General features: G+C 31.3%; 1 protein-coding gene across 3 annotated transcripts in view; it reads right to left on the bottom strand.

Moving 5' to 3' along the window:
• Window positions 1–10508: 10508 nt before the first annotated feature.
• Window positions 10509–18838, bottom strand: part of LOC121119764 (tropomodulin-2) — a 36266-nt gene continuing 27936 nt past the window's right edge. Inside the window, exons 1-7 of one of the 3 annotated variants that reach the window (XM_071889124.1) lie at window positions 15560–15835; window positions 15234–15329; window positions 15031–15162; window positions 14094–14399; window positions 12962–13213; window positions 12428–12578; window positions 10509–10855 (exon numbers count right to left, since the gene is read on the bottom strand). In XM_071889124.1, the coding sequence (XP_071745225.1) occupies window positions 10782–10855; window positions 12428–12578; window positions 12962–13213; window positions 14094–14399; window positions 15031–15162; window positions 15234–15329; window positions 15560–15721 (1173 nt within the window). In that variant the 5' untranslated portion in view covers window positions 15722–15835 and the 3' untranslated portion in view covers window positions 10509–10781. Of the gene's footprint in view, window positions 10856–12427; window positions 12579–12961; window positions 13214–14093; window positions 14400–14994; window positions 15163–15233; window positions 15330–15559; window positions 15836–18838 lie in introns of those variants that run through there. The other 2 variants (XM_040714553.2, XM_040714554.2) reach the window with 2 other exon arrangements.

Below are 18838 nucleotides of genomic sequence, written 5' to 3'. Positions count from 1 at the left end.
TTTTGTAAACTAAAAAATGAAATATATAAAGTTACAATAACAAAAGCATAGCTATTCATCGTCTTTGTTATCCTCATAATGACACTTGTGGTCACTACCAAATAGAGTTTGAGTACAGCAAGAGTTGAGACATAGCTAAGACTTGAGAATCGTAAACTCGTGACTTTTTTCCACATCAGAAAATTGATGAATATGCAGACAGAGTGGGTAGCCAAAACATGCAGTAACATGGTTAACTTACAAATAACGTAATTTTTATAGAATCAAGGAAAGACAATTAAAAACCAATTTATGATATGTTTAAATACTATATTTTTTTATTCCCTATGTCCTCCTTTATAAGCTATAACGCCTCGACGCTCCGGAAAACAGTTTGGCAGCTCTTGACGATGAAGGCCGTGTCCGAGGCGTACATCTCTCTAATGATGACAGCTCGAAATTAATCTAAGATATTCTTCTCCAAGACGGCCCAAACTCCAAAATTTAGGGGATTTAGGTAAGGTTAGAGGACACCTTCAGGGAGCCAGGCCAGAAATCCGTCATATTGTTGCTGCCAAAGTTTTTGTTCTCCTTTGTAATATGGGGCAGTAATGAACTTCTTGGTGTTGTAGGCAGTACGGATGTAGATGCCAACGATCTATGCTGCATTCTAATTACTGAGACCGTTGCCTTTTTTGTTGTTGCTCCGACATTTTTACACTTTGAGTCACGGAATAAAAAGAAACATATTGTTTTTTGTTTCAACTGTCGATTGGTTGCTTAATGAAACCTTGTAATTAACAATAATGGGGATAAAATCGTAGATAAGTGCTACTGCAAGTTTTGGGCTTCTACTTGGTATAAAAATGATATACAACAATACCCAGAACAGACAGGACAATTAAGGGGATCCTAGGGAAAAAATATATGGCATATATTTCTATCTTTACATTTGAATTTTATTTAAAAATGTTTTTTTCAATGATTTGTATGAAAAAATATATTTAAACCAGATATGATCGATACATTCAGATTTCACTATAGTGCAGTTTTTTACATTTGAAACACGATTTAGTAATAAAATCAACTATCTACAAATATACGTAAAAGATAAAAAGCCAGTATGACTGAAACATGCCTTGTTTTCCAGACAGTCCAGATTCAAACAGTCCAAGAATTACTCAAGCTGTTAGATTAAGGGGGATAGGGTATTTGGGGTACTTGCCTTAGCCCTGCACTTTATTATGTAAATAAAATAGGTTTCGATTCTATACAAATATTATTAATAAAATAATAAAAAAACTTATTTCTCATACAAAAAGGACATTGAAAAAAATACTTTTTCGATATATTTGAATTAAGATAAAAAAATAAAGTGGTCATTTATGTTTTCTCTAGGGACCTGCTTACGGTAAAACTGGGCCTGGCTCTTTGGAGACTTGCTGTATATAGTTGCAAAAGTTACCAATTTATGAGTCTCAAGTCTCTGACCTCAAGTTTTAGTCATGTCTCAACTCTTTAAAGCTCAATCCAAGTGATTACTCACAAATATCAAGTCACAGATGATCTTTTTCAAACGAAAACTCTTTATATTTCAAGGCTTAATCTATTACAAACATTAGATGCAATACCCCAAACAGTTCAGATAATTAGTTCTCCAGCTATACCGGACAGTTTGAGACAAGTTGTAACTTTAACAATTTCTTGGGGAAATGAATATTTTAATGGTGCAAATATAGACTATTTCATTTTTAACCTTCAAATCCCATAATTGTATTGCACGTAAATACATAAACTGAAACAATAGCATCCATTTATAATGGTTGGTTTTTGAAATGGATTGTATTACAATTAAATAAAGAGAAATCAGATGTAGAAAATACAATTTGTACAATCTGCTTGTACAAGTTTAACAACAATTACAACAAGTACTCAACATATACATGATACGGAAGCAAATTTTTCTAGTCTGCACAAACAATTTTTTTAAAGACTTTATTAACTAATGTTTTGAAAAATAAAATATTTAAGCCTCTGTTGGAAAATCACAGAGGCTTCAACTTATTCGATATTTCCTCCATTAAAAGTAATAACAGCCTCAATCCACTGCCTGTAGCTGGTACAGGCTTTGAAAATTTTGTCCTCGGGGTAGTTGGCCAAGACCTTAGAGATTTTAGACTTCAGGTTATCCTCATTTCGGCGTGGAGTTTTATTTGTGATTCCATCGATTGTGCACACCAAAACTTATGAATGGGGTTCATGTTGAAGGATGACGAAGGCTTCTTGTCCTTAATCCAGAAATCAGCAAAGTTTTGTGCGCAGAACTCCACTTCCTGGAGCTCTGGACGTCCCTTTGCCAATGTTTTTGGCATGCTGGATATTGTAAACAGTCTTCACATTGACCCCAAAGATGGTAACGATGTTTTTTAGACAATATGTGTGTCAAGCAAGTCGGATATACGACGCCTTTTTGCCTTCTGTTCACTCATTTTCTGGCTAATTCAAAACAAAAACTGCAATAAAACAATCAAGTCGACTGAAATTTTTACTCCCGCAGCCTGTGTAAATATCGGACCTTATTACTCAAATGGTCTTGAAATAATGAACCGTATACTAACAAAGCCCTGTCTGGGTTTAGATGGAAATTGGAATAAAGGGGATATTACTTTAGCTAAAATACGAATAATTTAGTAAGAACTTTATTTGAAATAGATGATTATCATAAATTAGAGCCTGTCAATGAATTTAGTTTCAATCAGCGTCATTTTTGTACTTGAATACAAATTGAGACTATACATATAAAAAATATTTTCATAAAAAGTTGAATCTACCTGACATATGGCCATAAAGTCAACTCCTGATTTAATAATATCCTCTCCAATGCCATATTCTATTTGAAAAGAGGGTATCTATCTTGAATGTTCTTATATGGTTTCCTACTTAGGAACTTAAATGTATGTACAATGTACATATAATCCATAGCAAATTGTTGCACGCTTCAGAAATATTCATTCGTTTATGAAAATTGTAATAAAAATCAGTGAGAGACAATGGCGTTCCTTAATCTTAAGGATATCATAAAATGAATCTTCTTTTTATTTTATTTATGAAGGAAAAGTTAAAATCATCATTGACGACTAAAAGCGCTTTTTCAGTTATCTTATTTTAATCAGTCATCAATAAAATATTTAGAATAGTTATTTATTGATGGAACATGGTTCATATTATTTATCCATTTGGAATGTTCATGGCACAGACTCAAGGAACCAAAAATTTTATTGTTCCATTTAAAAAAGAAATGAACTTTAATTTTTTATATTTAATATTATGGGTTGTTCTTTTACATCTTTGATTGTATAAAAAGTAACAAATTAATATAATTACTTATGTAATTAATAATTATTGTCTATGTGTTCAATAGGTGAACAAATTTTTGTTCAACTTTTTTTCAATAATAAGATGAGAACTTGAGATTTAGTTGCAATTTTCAAATTTCCACGGAAATTGCAATTTTTTACATTTTTCATCAACAAAATGACGATTTTTTACTTGCATTGCTTAACAGAATCTATTGGCCTGAACATCTTTCATGAGTGGTACCCTACCTCAGCCACTGTAACCTGTGTAAATATGGGTCGGAGCTGCCATTTAATATAATTTTGAAAAACTAAAATGTAACGAAGTAGCTCAATGGACAACGTGCTCGGGAAAAATTGTTCTTTAGAACTGAATGTTTGTAGGTTTGAGCCTTGGTCGTTCCTAGAGAAGGATATTTACATTATACATGTGGATTTCAAAGAAGATTCCTAGGTCAGATGGAGTAAATGTAATACTCTAATGTTTACTTATACTTAATCAGTGCGACTCCATCTGACCAATTAAAGGAACACAAAGGAAAAAAATATAAGGAAATTGTTTATGAATGATGTAAGTTCAATTTAAAATTGTCTTTTTGAAGAGTCCACTCCCAAAGCAAAATTCATTTTTTTAGCGGAATCCAATACAAAACTTGAGAAAGAAAAGATTTCAATTGGCTATATTTATTGAGGCAGAGGAACGATTTCAAATGGTTATTGGCTACAAAGTTCAAGAATTGAACACTATAAGGAAATCTGTTTTATAAGTGTTCTCAAAGGCAATGTAGATAAAATTTCCTCTTCAAATATGTTCCCGGATGATATTGTTAATTTAACATAGTTACAAACGTTGATATTATACTGACCATCAGAAATTCAGCAAGTTCAAAAATGCAACTTTTGGTCAATAATACTGGAACTAAATCCTAGCCCTTTTATCACCTTCAAATGTTGAGAAAAAACGGTTTCATTTCCAATTTTCTTTAATGTTTGTTAATGTAAACAAACAAGTGCTTGTCAAGACTGTTTTAAATCTCAGGATGCATTAATGAGATAACCCAAACCATGGAACCCAAACTTAAAAAAAGAATCTTATTTTCTTATAAATACAGAAAACGGGATTTCTTTCAGCGGATCTGGTTAGTCTCTTCTAATTTGAGAAACAATGATCCAAACTCTAATTTGCCGAGTAAGTAACATCACAAAAGGAAAACTAGAATGGGACACGGTAGAGAGCATACCTCCACCTAAAATAATTTTGAGTTATCTATATCTCAATTTTCTTTTTAAAGTTATGGTCGATTATGCGTTTTTAATGTTTTTTATGACGTTGATATCTTAAAACTTAATGGACTCTTACTGCTTAACATGAAGAATCTTCCTACAAAGTTTGACCAAAATCGGTCCGTAATTTTTCCCGTAATCCTTCTAACAAACAGACGAACTGAGGTAATTAAACAACCTAACAATGTAATAATATATATTATGATGGTCTTGGAGAATCCCTTTGATGCAGGGTTAGTTTTAGTACGTGGCACGGGAGGGGGGGGGCGTTGTATACACTCAATGCTGTTTTTTTATTATATACACTCCAAAGGTGTAGTCGAGGGGTGGCATCAGAGCTGTACGGTGGCCAAAAAGGTCAAAAAAAGAGTTCAAAAGAACTCAAAGTACTAATTTATAATAGTTTTGCGACAGAGGAGATGGGTTTCTTTCATTTCTGGTGTAAAAATTGGCCTATCCACCCTCACAAGTCTCTTTCCACCCACTTTTTTGATAACTCTCCAGGCAGTCTGGTGTGAATTACTGAGATCTCTTGCATGGCCACTCATGGACTTGTTAATATTAGTCTGGGTTGTTTTCTTTAACTCATCTGGATCCAGTTTTTCCTTTTTGACAGAGCCCTTCTTCCTCTCGAGCGTTTCGGAGTTGCTAACGTCGTCGACGGTGGTTCCTGAGACGCCCAACTGCTTGCAGTGCTCGATTGAAAATTCGTCTATCACGTTCATCTGTCATTTTCTCGACTTGTAGTTAAGCTAGATAGCTCAAGTTTGTTTTGTTTTGTAACTAATTGGTTATGCTTTAATATATCGAAATATGAATTATTTTCAATCAATCACTCAATCATAATTAATTATTGAATTAGTAAGTGTTCAGATTTCTCCGGTATTACAAAACATTTGACCAGCGATGTCAAAGGCCTCCATATTTATCTTTACGGACACTTAAATCGGCACCGCAAAATACCTCCAGAAGCCATATTAAATCAAAATTCACCTCTTCGAAATTACTCCGCTTGTCTATGAAAACTTTAGTTGTAAAATGGAATTAATGTTAATGGTGAAATTACATGTATTACTAAATAAACTATGTTATAGATGCGAATATACGTGAGGTAAATTGGCATTTAATTAACATCTTATTTTTTTGCTGTCTCAATACATAACGTTTTCTTATTGGGCCATTATTTTTCATCCATAAACTAGATAGTTGTACAGTGTATACATATAACTTAATTACAAATATAATATGTACACAGGCATAGTTAAATATTGTAATTGCCCACTTTACTTTGTCCAACATAAAATATCTATCCATCCTTATTATAGCATTTCATCGTCCAAACAATCCCATAATTCTTAAAAGCATTCCTTTATAAGTACATATACCATATATTTTTTGTACAAGTTACGATTTTGTTCAAGCTCTATCTTTCTTAAGCAACTTGTACAAGTTACAATCAAAAAATGAGGTTAAGAAGCTACGTGAGAAGTGTAAAAGGAAAAAAAGGAATTTTCCATGGATGCTCGATTTATTAATCGGTGTTATTTTGACTTTTTTAAAGTAAAAATTACTAATTGATAAGTACTCTGTGGCACATTGGATGGTCTATTACATGTAAATAAATACTAATAAAGTAATTTTAATACATTATAATGAAGTTATAGTATCAGCATATAGTTTATGGGTGGGCAAGTTCTACAGTGAAAGGGCTAAAATAAAGGAAATTTTAAATGATGGCATTCCGAAAAGTAATTTTTTTAAGGTTATACAAGAGGAGGGACAATTCCAAAAAAGATATCTCGATGCTGATTCCGATGCAAATATAGTAAAAATTCAGAGTGTTTGATATTTTAAACAACAGTTAAAAAATACCATTTTACTAGCAGGGGCGTCCTGTGCACGCCCTTGCTAGTAAAAATTAAAATGTTTGAAAAAAAAATTCAAAATTTTTTTTTTTTGGAAGGAAATATTAACTATACAATTTGATATTTTAAATTTTTTCAAAAACCTCAACTCTTTTCAAAAAATTCAAAAATCCACAGCTGTCAAAATTTGAAAATACAATTATAGGCAGAAAATGAAATTTTTTGAAAAAAAAAATGAAAATTAAATTAAATATTCTTTGGAAAAAAAATTCATATATTAATTTTTCAAGTAAAAAGCACAACTTCCTTAATTTGGGGAGGGGTTATTTTTTTTCATAACTTAGAGAAGTAATAAGTGGTTAAATACCAACTTAATAAATAATAATACATAAGAAACGGAATCGCAAATTAAACATTATCTTCTGAACGCCGATCCTGATTCCAGAAAAAAAGCCGATTCTCCGATTCCAATTAATTGTCCCATTATATAAATAAATACAATATTTTAAAAAGAAAAAAAAAAGATTTTTCACAAAAGTATACCCAAATTAACAACTATGATTTTTTACTTCTATTTATTTGTGTTCTGTAAGTTGATTGTGGTACCCTGGCCCATATAGTTTGGGCGCTACTGGTCGCAAATCTTCAAAATATGGATTCAAGTTGAGTCCCAAGTCTCCATTCCAATTCTCCACCTCTAGAAACTTCATCTCAATCCCTTCATAGAAGCTTTTTAGTTGTATTTTCCAGGAGGACTCATGCGGTCCAGTCAGGTCGTAGTTAGCCCACATCTAGCTGGTACAACTGGTTATGAAAGTAACTGGACACATAATGATTTAATAAGACGTTATAAAAAGTACATATCGTAACTTGTACAATCCGCCTGTACAAGTTGTAACATGTACAGAACATATTATATTATGAACATTATCGTTATTATTGCGCATATTATTCAGGAACTCTCATAAAAAGATCTGATGATTCAAATTAACATTTTTTTGTTCGTCCATAATAATAGATGGAATTATACAAAAAATAATAAAAAAAATAAAAAATATGATTTTCCAGTAGCTCTCCATAATATATTTTTTTAATACATACATAAATGAATGTTCTCCAATGTTTTTTTTCCTCCCTTGTAAGATAAGATAAACATTGTTGTACCCAAGAGCAATAAAATTTGGAGCAATCTATTATTACAACATTGTAAATTTATATATATTGTGTATAATGTAAGAAGCGCTTCGTCTTCTTCACGTCATCGTCTCGACAAAAAAGGAGAAGAAGAAAAAAGAGAAAAGAGAGGCTTAGTTAATAAGGTGTCCACCAAGTCATCAAAGCACATAATAACCCATCATAAATCCTTTGATTGTCGTTAAGCCCTAAATACAATATATTTTTATATATAAAAACAGACAAACATGAGATATGTAATATAATAATAATTAACATAGAAAGTTCAAACAAGTTCCTCAGAACAGTTTCTTTGTATGACCCAATCACCCAAGACATTCAATCGAAGTAAGGATTTTTTGATTTTTATTTAACGACTTTGTTACCATATTATACAGGGTGCGACAACCTAACTTCCTTTTTTATAATGCATGACAATCAAGCCGTAGAAGTAGTATCGGAATGGTGTGGTTGTCATTATAGAGGTGAGATTCTAAAGTTCTCTTGGATATACATACAGTCAGTTGTTATCATGTGTTGGAGTAGTGATGAACGTGCGTTTGCAATCGAAAATACATGAATACATTGCCAACAAAACGGTTTGATATAATATTTTATATAATTAAACTAATTTTGATTTAGATAGTGAGTTTTCATTGGTGCGATTTATGATATGCTTCAATTTGTAATATACGAAAAAAACTTTTTTCAATTAATTTTCTTAATTTAAAATTTTTAAAATTATTCGAACGTAAAGAACTCCATAGTTAATGATTTTAAATACCTGAAATAGTGCATCATCATATTTGGTGTCATCTAAGAATGTTGAATTGGTACGATTCATGTATTCAAATGGGGTAATTGGAACCGGATTTATTATGGAAAAACTGACTTTTTGAAGGCCACTGAAAAATCTCCATTTATTAAATCCACTAATTATCTACAATTACAAAATAAGATATATTGTTAATTAAATTTTGAACCTTCCTGTAAAAAAATCCCTTTAAAACCTCTTAATTTATAGGGGGAAAAAACCAAAAAAAAAACCCCTAGTATTTAATAAAGAAGTTCGGTCTATTCAGTAAATAGACAATAGGGGACGTCACCTATTTGATATGATTTTCAAACCTTTAATTTGAAGTGTGTACTGCCATTATGTAACAAAATAAAACTTGTCTTATTTATAAAAATTGTTTTATTGCCTTTTGAAAACAGAAGTTATGTTCCTGCACACTGTATCTAAAAAACATAGGCGTAGAAAATGTTGTTTTTTAAGACAAAAAAAATTTGGTTATAGTGTTCGGGAATATTGGGGATTTTTATGAAGACATTTCTTGTAGCGTATTTTTAATCTTTTTTAGTAAGGGGAAATATTGTTCCTATTATATTAGAGGGTTTTCTCAAATTTAAGGTATTTGCATATTGTATTGCAGTATTGTACATGCTTATAATATTCCGGTCCAAAATTGTACTTCAGCATTTTCCTGGAATAGCCACAAATTAGTGTTGTATTAACCACAGCTTTTTGATGGGGGTAAATACACTTAATTCTGAGCTCTGACACATTTTTGAGTTCACAATATCTCAGGATATTTTTTTTCATTCTCATTAACTTTCTTCGGGTAAATTGTACAATTTTACCCACCCGTTATACTTTCTCTTTCTTTTTCGAAATTAGAGACAGTGATATTGGATACTTGAAGTTCAATTATCGCAACCTTTTAATAATAAGGAAATTCTATAATATATAACATGGAGGAGAGGGATCTCGATTTTTCGAGATATTTGGACGATTAGCACTTTGGATGATAATGAAAGTAAATTGAGGGTCTCATTATGTGGAGAAGGAGGACTCGGATTTATCCACGAATCGAATGAGCCGGAGGAGATAACATCTTCTTAAGAAAAGTTTTTTCTTGTATCTAGCATGAACCATTACAGTCCAATAACAAGATTAACGTAATAAATATCATGTCTCCAATAACATATTCTTCACTACAATTACTAAAGTTATTTCCTTAGATTAAAAAATGTTGCGATAATTGAATTTCAGCTATCCGCTCTTACTGTCTCCAATTTCGAGATAGAAAGAGAAAATATGACGTCTAGGCAAACTTATACAATTTGCCCCTCTCTTCTTGAACTTGATTATTAGCCTACATTTTAAAACCCATTTTATTTTACGTCAAACTAATTATTTGTGGTTACATAAAGAATTTAATACAGTTATTTAGTTATGTATTTAGTGTTTGAATACACAGAGTAGCTGGGTGATTGTGTATTGGGGGGTTGGTAGTAAGCATACGCAAGGTAGGGCAATTTGGGACATAATAATAATAATAAAAAAAGGGATAATCCTTAATTTTGTTGCGATTAAAGAACAGCATCTGATACTTGATTGATTGTTCAAATGGTTAGAAATTATAAGTGGATCAGAAATTAAAGGATATAAACAATGACATTGGCAAGAAATATTCTGATTATGATCCCCAATTCTAATCTAAGCCCAACAAAGACTTACAATAATAACTCTGCAACAAATCCGCATAGTTACTCTATATCATCTTCTATAAGCCCAAATTAAGGTTCAATCAGGTTTCGAATATAATTGAGTCTATTTAGGAAAAGAAGTTAATTAATGAGAAGTTGAGTAATAGTGACAACTTTAAAGGTAAAGAAAATTCAATCTCACGATTTTCATCGCTATGAAAGAGTTTCTTATAGTAAAGAGTAATGACGTCATTGAATAACAACTAGCCGTCTTTTTAATTTTTTATTTGGAGGGAAAAAAGGTTCCGAGATACAATAAAAATTGCTATGTGAGGAACATTAATGATAAAAATAACAAATAAAAGTTTTATTTTTTTATTATATAAAAAAGTTTTATCTTAAAATGATTCAATACAAAGATCTGAATAGTTATTTTATGAACATATAAATATGTATTCAATTTTGTTTTGTCAGTTTGTAATTTGAATGAATATATGTATGTACTGTAGACCGAAAAAAAAAAAAAGGTTCACATCTGGCTCAATTTTCTTTAGAATAGATGGTTATAATTGGTTTTGATGAATGTATGTATTTGATTCAGTAGAAGAAATAACTTTTATAGTTTGTATAATTGTTATTTCTCTAGGAGTGAAGGCCCTTCTTTCCCATCCAATTTGAGAGTCACACTCCTATCTTCACACAATCGTCCTGTTAATCGTAAAAACAATAGACATTTATTAATTAGTGCTTGAAAATACCAGGCTTGGAGATACAGCAAAAAATACAAACGCTCATGCTTTCCGTTCATTTTTGAGCGCTTGAACGGGGAAAAACTATTTTAACGACGTTCACTTATCCGTTTGTTTCTTAACTCTTTTTGTTTATTATTCTTTAAAATATCTTTTAGCCGAGGAACTATACTTTAATTACGACTATGTGATCGATTTTAGACATTTTACTTTAACGAATGAACGCCTCAAAACTATAAACTAGGTGGCAAAATGATGCCGACATGATCAATATTTTTACCAAGAAGTGGTATTTTTTTTGTCCGCTAGAGGTGCGGAATATTATTTTATAACAAAATGCGCAGCCTCCATGTATTCACCCTTTTATTGGAGTCAACAATGTAAGTTCTGCAAAGGGAAAAAAATTGCATCTTTTTCAGGAAGAAAAACGAAAAAATAACAGAATCATCGAAAAATAAATGCAAAAGGCCTTCAGCAGCTAACTTTGGTATAACATAGGATACATTCGATATTTTATACAAACTCGAGAATTTAAAAGTGTTTTTTTTTTTTTAAATAGAGATACAACATTTTGAATAGAACTCTGAGTTAAATAGTGATTTCTAGTTTGAATCTTTCTTCTAATTCTATTCTATCGATTATTTGTTCATGTATTAATAACGTTGAGAAAGCCAAAGATTTAATGGGCTGAATAGATCATCAAGTAAATTAAATTAAAATGATGATTCAAATAGTTAGAGATGTGCTCATTCGGATAAAGTCAAATCAAGTTCCATGTTTATCTTCGGATTATAACATATCTACAATTACAACAGCTGTTTTATAATTTTTTAAATGATAATATTTACTTTATGTCTGCCTAACTAACCCAAACAGCAGCCAAGTAAAAATCCTTGTCACCTCCATATATAAACATAGGCTGAAATATCTCTGGCTTATAAGCACATTTTTTTGCGTGTAAATTTGGCTTTTATAAGATTATTTTTATTTTTTATTTGTTTTGTGTAGTGAATTCCCCATAGCACTTTTCAAGCAATTGCTTAGCTTAAACGGTATTTTTACCATAAAGAAACCGTATAAAGTTAAACATAAAATTGTTTTTGATCCATTGTTTTGGAGATAACAAAAGTATCGTCACCTTTAGCAAAATTACTCACAAACTAAATAATATATTGTCATGAAATTTTGACAGCTGTCTTTTGAAGGTTGGTATCAACTGAAAATGAGGTGAATAATAATAATAATAAAAAAAAAATAGAGCCATCTATATGTGTAAAGCCCGGGAATTTTCAGCCCATATGTTATTTCTTTCTCTATGAACGTCATTTCCAGTGGTAACATAAAAAACAATATCTTGTGACTTAAAAAAGTATTTCACTTAGCCAAGGAATCTACTCAAGCTAACAAGCACGCTTTGCCAATTGGTTTACAGCATTAAGAACTTTAAATTTTCCCTCAAAGAACGGTTGAACAGAAAAAGTGTGTATGAGTCCAAGTCTGGTAAATACCTATTTATATAATAAATACTTACTTTTATCTAAATTTTTCTGTAGTGCAACGGCTGTTTTATTTAGAGAGTCACGAAATTCCATGGTAACACCTAATTTGACAAGGTTAGGAGTGTTTTGAAGAGCATGTGCTATGTCACTCTCTGTTTGATGTCCTAAATACCGACAGTTCATCTGTGTAAAAAAAAAGAAGAAGAGACAAAATATTACAACAAGTAGCATATGTCTGTGATCATTATAAGACCTAACTACTGAGCATTAATAATAATATGACCCCTGCTCGTGTCGTAAACTCGTCATCATCTATCTATGTATTTTACTGCTCCTATTAAAATGTAAATTAAGAAAAATAAATCTTTGGAGTAGTTCATTAGAATATGTAGGTACATGTCACTGTTTTGGGGCAGAGGAGCCTCTTTTATGACCCCCCTCCTCCCTCCCTCAAATTACATCATTGAGCATCCATAATATTTAGAAATTATAAACAAAATTATTATAATATATTCAGCTCATTTAAATAATTAATTATGTGTATTTAAAAAAAAAAAAACATTTACCTGATGAGAGACACGCAGCTCTTCTAAACTCTTATTGATAGAAGAGGCACGAATGAGTTTGAGGAGACATCCTCCAGAAATAAGATTAGAGTCCAGGGTTAATGAGCGTAGAGTTCTATTGTTTTTTAGACATGAGAATATGAGGAGAGCAATTGGATCATTGATTCCTGTATTTGTGGCTGTGAGACTTTCAACGACTTCATTTGTGCCTAATGCTTCAAAAAATCTCTCCCAATAAGCCTTGGAAATCCCCTAAGTATTAGGAAGAGTCTTTAAATTCTAAATTTACATGTTATGCAGTCTAGTGTCCGGTTTGGTCTTAAAAGATTTCATTTTTTTTTTGCATGGGACCAATCTGGTCCGAATTTTAAAACAGAGTGATTACCCAAAACTTGCATTAGCATGACTAAATTACGAAAAACGTGATTCTTATGGAATCAAGAAAAGACAACTCTAAACCAATTTGAATAGGTTTAAGTACTATATTTAGCTGTATTTTTGTATTCAATGTATACCCAGTAAGATCCCATGACACCGGCGCGAAGAAATTGACAGCTCTTGACGATGAAGGCTGTCTCCAGGGCGTACTATGCTGATGGCAAGTGGGTGAGAATCCAAATTTGGATGACAAGTGTGGAAGTCATTCTTCTCCAAAACCCCCCACATGGAGGCAGGCCAGAACTCCGCCATACTGTTGCTCCAGAAGTTCATGGTGCTTCTTGTTGGTATGGGCTTGTAATGGAATTATTGATGTTGTAGGTAGTCCGGATGCAGATGCCAACGGTCTCGGCAATTACACTGGTGCAAAGGAGATCGCACACGCGTTGCCTTTTTTTGCTATTGCTCCGACATTTTCACATTTAGAGAGATGGGATAGAAATAAAACCTCTTCATTTTTGTTTTTAGCTGTCGTTTGCTCATGTAATGAAACAGCGTTATTAAAAAGAACAGGCATAAAATCTTGATTAAATACTACTGCAAATTTTGGGTATGCTAGGAATAATTCCAGTTTAGATCGAAGTTGGACCGAATTTGATCGGTCTTACAAAAATTATAATATTCTAACAGAGTTCTATGATTACCTGACCAAATACCAACACTATTCACTCTTTGTAACCTCGTTTAGGCTTACCTTAATGTTGTTAAAGTTGACATCAATGACCTCGGGAGAATTAGCTGCAATGAGTTTATATATCTCTTCAATATCCGTGTCATTGGACTCATTTTTTGGATAAAGGTTTAACTCTGTTGCTTTGCAATTATCCTGAAACGTGATCCCTAAAATATCCGCCATTTCCACTATTTCTTGTAAAGACGCATTTTCAAGTACGGATATGTATTCCTGATCTAAAGTACATGGTTGATCAATAATTGGAGGTGGATCTTCATCATCAGACTCGCTGTTCGTTGGTAGAGGAATGCCCTCTTTAGGAACAAACTAAGAATATCAGTAAGTTGAGAGATTGAAACACATCCATATCATTAAGAAATGGAAACAGTGTCGATTTTACCGTGTTAGAGGCTCTTTTCTGTCTTTCATCAATTTAAATTTTATTTCGAAATATTTTTTTTATAGAAAAAAATCGATTCTTTTTTATTAAAAAGAAAATAGTTTTGAATCTTTGCTTTATTTACAAAATACTTCAAAAACCTTGGATTATATATCAAATAGTTTCGCACGAGCTCCTTATTTTTTTTTATGTTAAAGCGTGGAATTATGACAGAGTCGATATTACCGTGTGCCAAAACTTGTCTTATGATTGTCAAAATATGTTTATTTTTTTCCAAATAACTAAATAACTTTTTTATAATTGTTAAAATGTTTTTTATTTATTTCCAAATAACCCTTCTTAATATTAAGATATTGAATATTTTTGATTGAAAAAAATTTCTAATTTTATCTCAAATAACCTTTTCTTTCTTTAAGTAAATGGTATATTTTTTATAAAAGGGGATTCCTATTTTTACAATCAAGTAAGGGGCTCCCAAACCCTTCCTCCCATAAAAACAGCACTATGTATAAGGAAGCTCACCTTGTTACCACGAATCATGCCAGGAACAAACTTAACTTTCTCTTCTTGATCCGGAGTTTTGAGAGCATTCTCTTTCAGCTGGTTGAGCATAGCATTTCTATTCATTGTTGAGGAACCTTTTTTTTCACATTTGTATACGCACCGCATACTTGGAGGCATACTTGAATCCTTTATTTAAAAAATAAAAGAATGCACTTTAACAGTGCCTAGATAATTTATGAATATTTGTATAAAATTACATCCGGATCCACTTTGGAGAGCTCAGACAATTCATCGGGGCTTAAAGCAGCAATCAATTCATCTAAATCATCGAGACTCACTTTAACAGGAGTTATCTGGAAGAAAAAGAAGAAGAATTGGAATAATTTACTATTTTTATAACCGTATCCGGAAGATTGACTCTATTGATAAAAAGGACATAAAACTATGTAGAGAAACGAATCAATACAGATGAATGATCCAAACACATGGAAAAAAGACAAAGAGGGGGGGGGGGATAATAAAGACAATAAAAAATCTGACTACACATTGTTTTTGAGATCAAATGAGTACATAGTAAGTATACCTCAGGAGACGACAAATGAGTATTATTATTGGGTTTAATTCTCAGAGAGCCAGAGTTACCAAAGAAAAAATCGCCAGACTCGGATATATTCTTTAATTTCTTCTTGTTATAAGTATGCCGTTTAAAAGCAATAGAACTTGAAGTGGATATGGACTCTAACATGGTAAAACAGCTCACTTTTTATTTATTAAACTATGAAAACTAACTCTTTGTAGTTGCTTCAATGAATAAAAGTAGTCATTTGCCTCTAAGAACTTGAAATGTTAAATGATCATGATAAAAATTTATAAGATAATCGTTGTGACTTTCTCTTTGAATTTCTAGTATTAGAGTTGGGTTTCGTTCTGAAAATCCTGGACCGGTCTCGTTGTAAAATCAGCCTTTGTTCCAGACCTATGTCCTTTAAAAAAAGTAAATTTCGATCTACAGAACGATCTGGAACGAAATATTGGTCCAGAAAAAGACAAAACTTAATTTTTTTTTCTTAAAAACGAGTCTTAACACTAATAAGTAGTAGAAGGGTTTTACGCAAGGGGCGGGGGTAGAGGGGCTGTACCCTCCAAATCACAGAATATTTGTTTTTTACTGGAAATGTTTTTCGTCAATTTTTTACGAGAAACTAGGGGTAATTTTTTTTTATGGGTATCTTTTCTGGAAAATAGTTCATTCGGTCGAAATATAGGGGAGAGGAAACATTTTAACTTTTGCAATTTTTTCGATAAATTCCCCCCCCTAAAAAAATCAAATATACATATAATCTTGCGACCGCCCTTGACTAGGGGTTCTTTCCTGTAATTTCTCGAAATTTTATACCATTCGTAATAAGTTCCTGTGAAATATGTCTATTAGCGGAAGGTCTCGCATTTAATTATTTTATATTATAACTTTCATTGAATTATACATAATTAATTAAATTAAACGTTGAATAGATATGGAACAATCACTATACTACAAAATAAAACTGTTCCGTAGCTAAATCCTCGTGAGTGTAAATAAAAAGGAAAAGTATATCTTGGAGACTTTGATAGACGACATATCTACTGAAAAAGATTACGCAATAAAGTTTTGTGCTCCTTATTCGTTTATACGTTTGAATTTTCCAAATAGGTGGAAATAATTGATATTTGCACTCATATATTATAGAGTACCTCCATATGCTTTTATTTTATATGTATGTATAAAGGTTTGAGCAATTTTCACAACCCTAAGTATTAAATGTGAAATTACATATGACTCATATTTTCTTTTATAAAAAGAGGTAAATGGATTCTAAGGATGTGCGAGTGAATATTTAGCCACCAGTCCGGAACTGTATTTTACAATTATTTAATAAACAGTACCACCAAAACTTAGCTCGTTTATCTATTACTATTTAATTTTTTGTCGTTGCTTGTCGGATCATTTATGGAATTCAAACAAGTGGGGCCCGTGGGATCTAAAAAAACAACTTGGACACCATTAGTTTTAATAATAAAATGAGAATGAAGAATATATAATGATTTCTTTTTATCATGTATTAATATATATTTAAATTTCAGAGAATTAACCAGGATCCCGTGATTCAAAAAGTTTTTCTCCAGTATCTCACTGAAAAACTGTTTCCCGGTAAATTATAAAATTGCTCATATTTGATGGGCTCGCAAGATTTGTCCGTTCCATACTCTTTTATTATAGAACTAGAAGGCTTAGTAAACAGAATCTTCACAACAGTTACTCTTGAGACATCAAAATATTTAACTGAATAATTATGTTTATTTTAACTTTATGTTATGTACATGTATTTCGCATCATTTCAGAGTTACTTTTGACATTTATATTATAGAATTAAATGTTAAATCTTTACGCAATGAGAATACTTTTACAAATACTCAGCTATACTGTAGTTGTTTTTTTTTTTTTGAAATATAGGTGTTGTTTAAGGGTTTGCTGTAGCATGTATAAGTAAACTGTACAAGTTGTATCCCAAAAATGACGTAAATTATTTTAAATGAAGAGTACTTGTGATAAGGATAATGCAACAATTGGATATTTCTCGGATTGACAATATATTAATGGTGACATTTTTGACTTGTTCAATCAAAATTTTTAATTGACATTTATTCTGTGGCACTTTATAAAGTTCAAACAATCTATGTTGTATTATTCCTAAATAAATCATAAAGGTATGATTTGAATAGATGAGAATACCATGATAGCATCAATATATAGTTGGTAATTAAACTGACTGGTGATGTTATTAAATAAAGTGTAATGTGTCGTAGAAATACAGAAATTGCAATTTGTACAAGTTGTCTAAAAAATTGTACTAGTTGAATAATTTAAAATAAAGGATTGTCAATTCTTGGAATAAGGACCATGCAATATTCCATTATTGCATGGATGATCAATTTATAATTGATGTGTAATTTTTCGTTATTTTAATACAAATACCTACAATATTTGTATTTTGTGGCACGATATAAAGTTCAAATACCCACATCTTTATTACTCATAAATACATAGTGACAATGTAATTTGAATAAATCAAAGGTTAATGATAGTTTACATTAATAGTTGAGACTTACAATAGACAATGTTCTAATAAATAATGCATTTCAGACGCAAAAGTCGGAATTTTGTAGACATAACAGTGCTCGAACAAAACGTCGAACGGACAAAAGACACACGGAAAAAACGTCCAAAGACAAAACGTCTAATGGACAATTGATATTATGATATTTTGAGACAACAAAAAATCAAGGAACAAAGGAAATGCAAAAAGAAAAAGATCAGACGACATTACAAAATTGCAATGAATTAATGTATATCTACGTATTACAAAACTCCAATATTCGCTTAACCATATATTTGTGATAATTTTTTGAACATTTTTTTGTTTTTTAATAGGATCAGAAGTAGTTGTAACTATAGTTTTTATATTAATGAAAATTATGAAATTTGTAGGAATAAAGAGACAGGGAATGAATTGACTAGGAATGAAATCACCTAGCACCATTTAAATTTTAAACTCTACTTTGTTTTAAACGTTGTTATCTGCATAATCTGTTACGACATTTAATATACTATATTAATTTCAATCCTAACTTTAAAATTAACTGCATATCTTTATATGTATATTCCTTTTTAAATATCATAGTTGAATATTTTTTCCTGGAAGGAAATATTCTAGTATGAAATAACCCATTATCGACATGCTAGGAGTTCAAGGAAGTATATGATATATATATATGTATTATGTGATCTGTCAACACATCTACACACAAGTATTTAAATAAAACT

This window comes from Lepeophtheirus salmonis, chromosome 6 (assembly GCF_016086655.4).
Source record: "Lepeophtheirus salmonis chromosome 6, UVic_Lsal_1.4, whole genome shotgun sequence".
Classification (NCBI taxonomy): domain Eukaryota; kingdom Metazoa; phylum Arthropoda; class Copepoda; order Siphonostomatoida; family Caligidae; genus Lepeophtheirus; species Lepeophtheirus salmonis.
The sequence above is the reverse complement of the archived record's forward strand: the minus strand, read 5'-3'. Positions and strand labels throughout refer to the sequence as shown.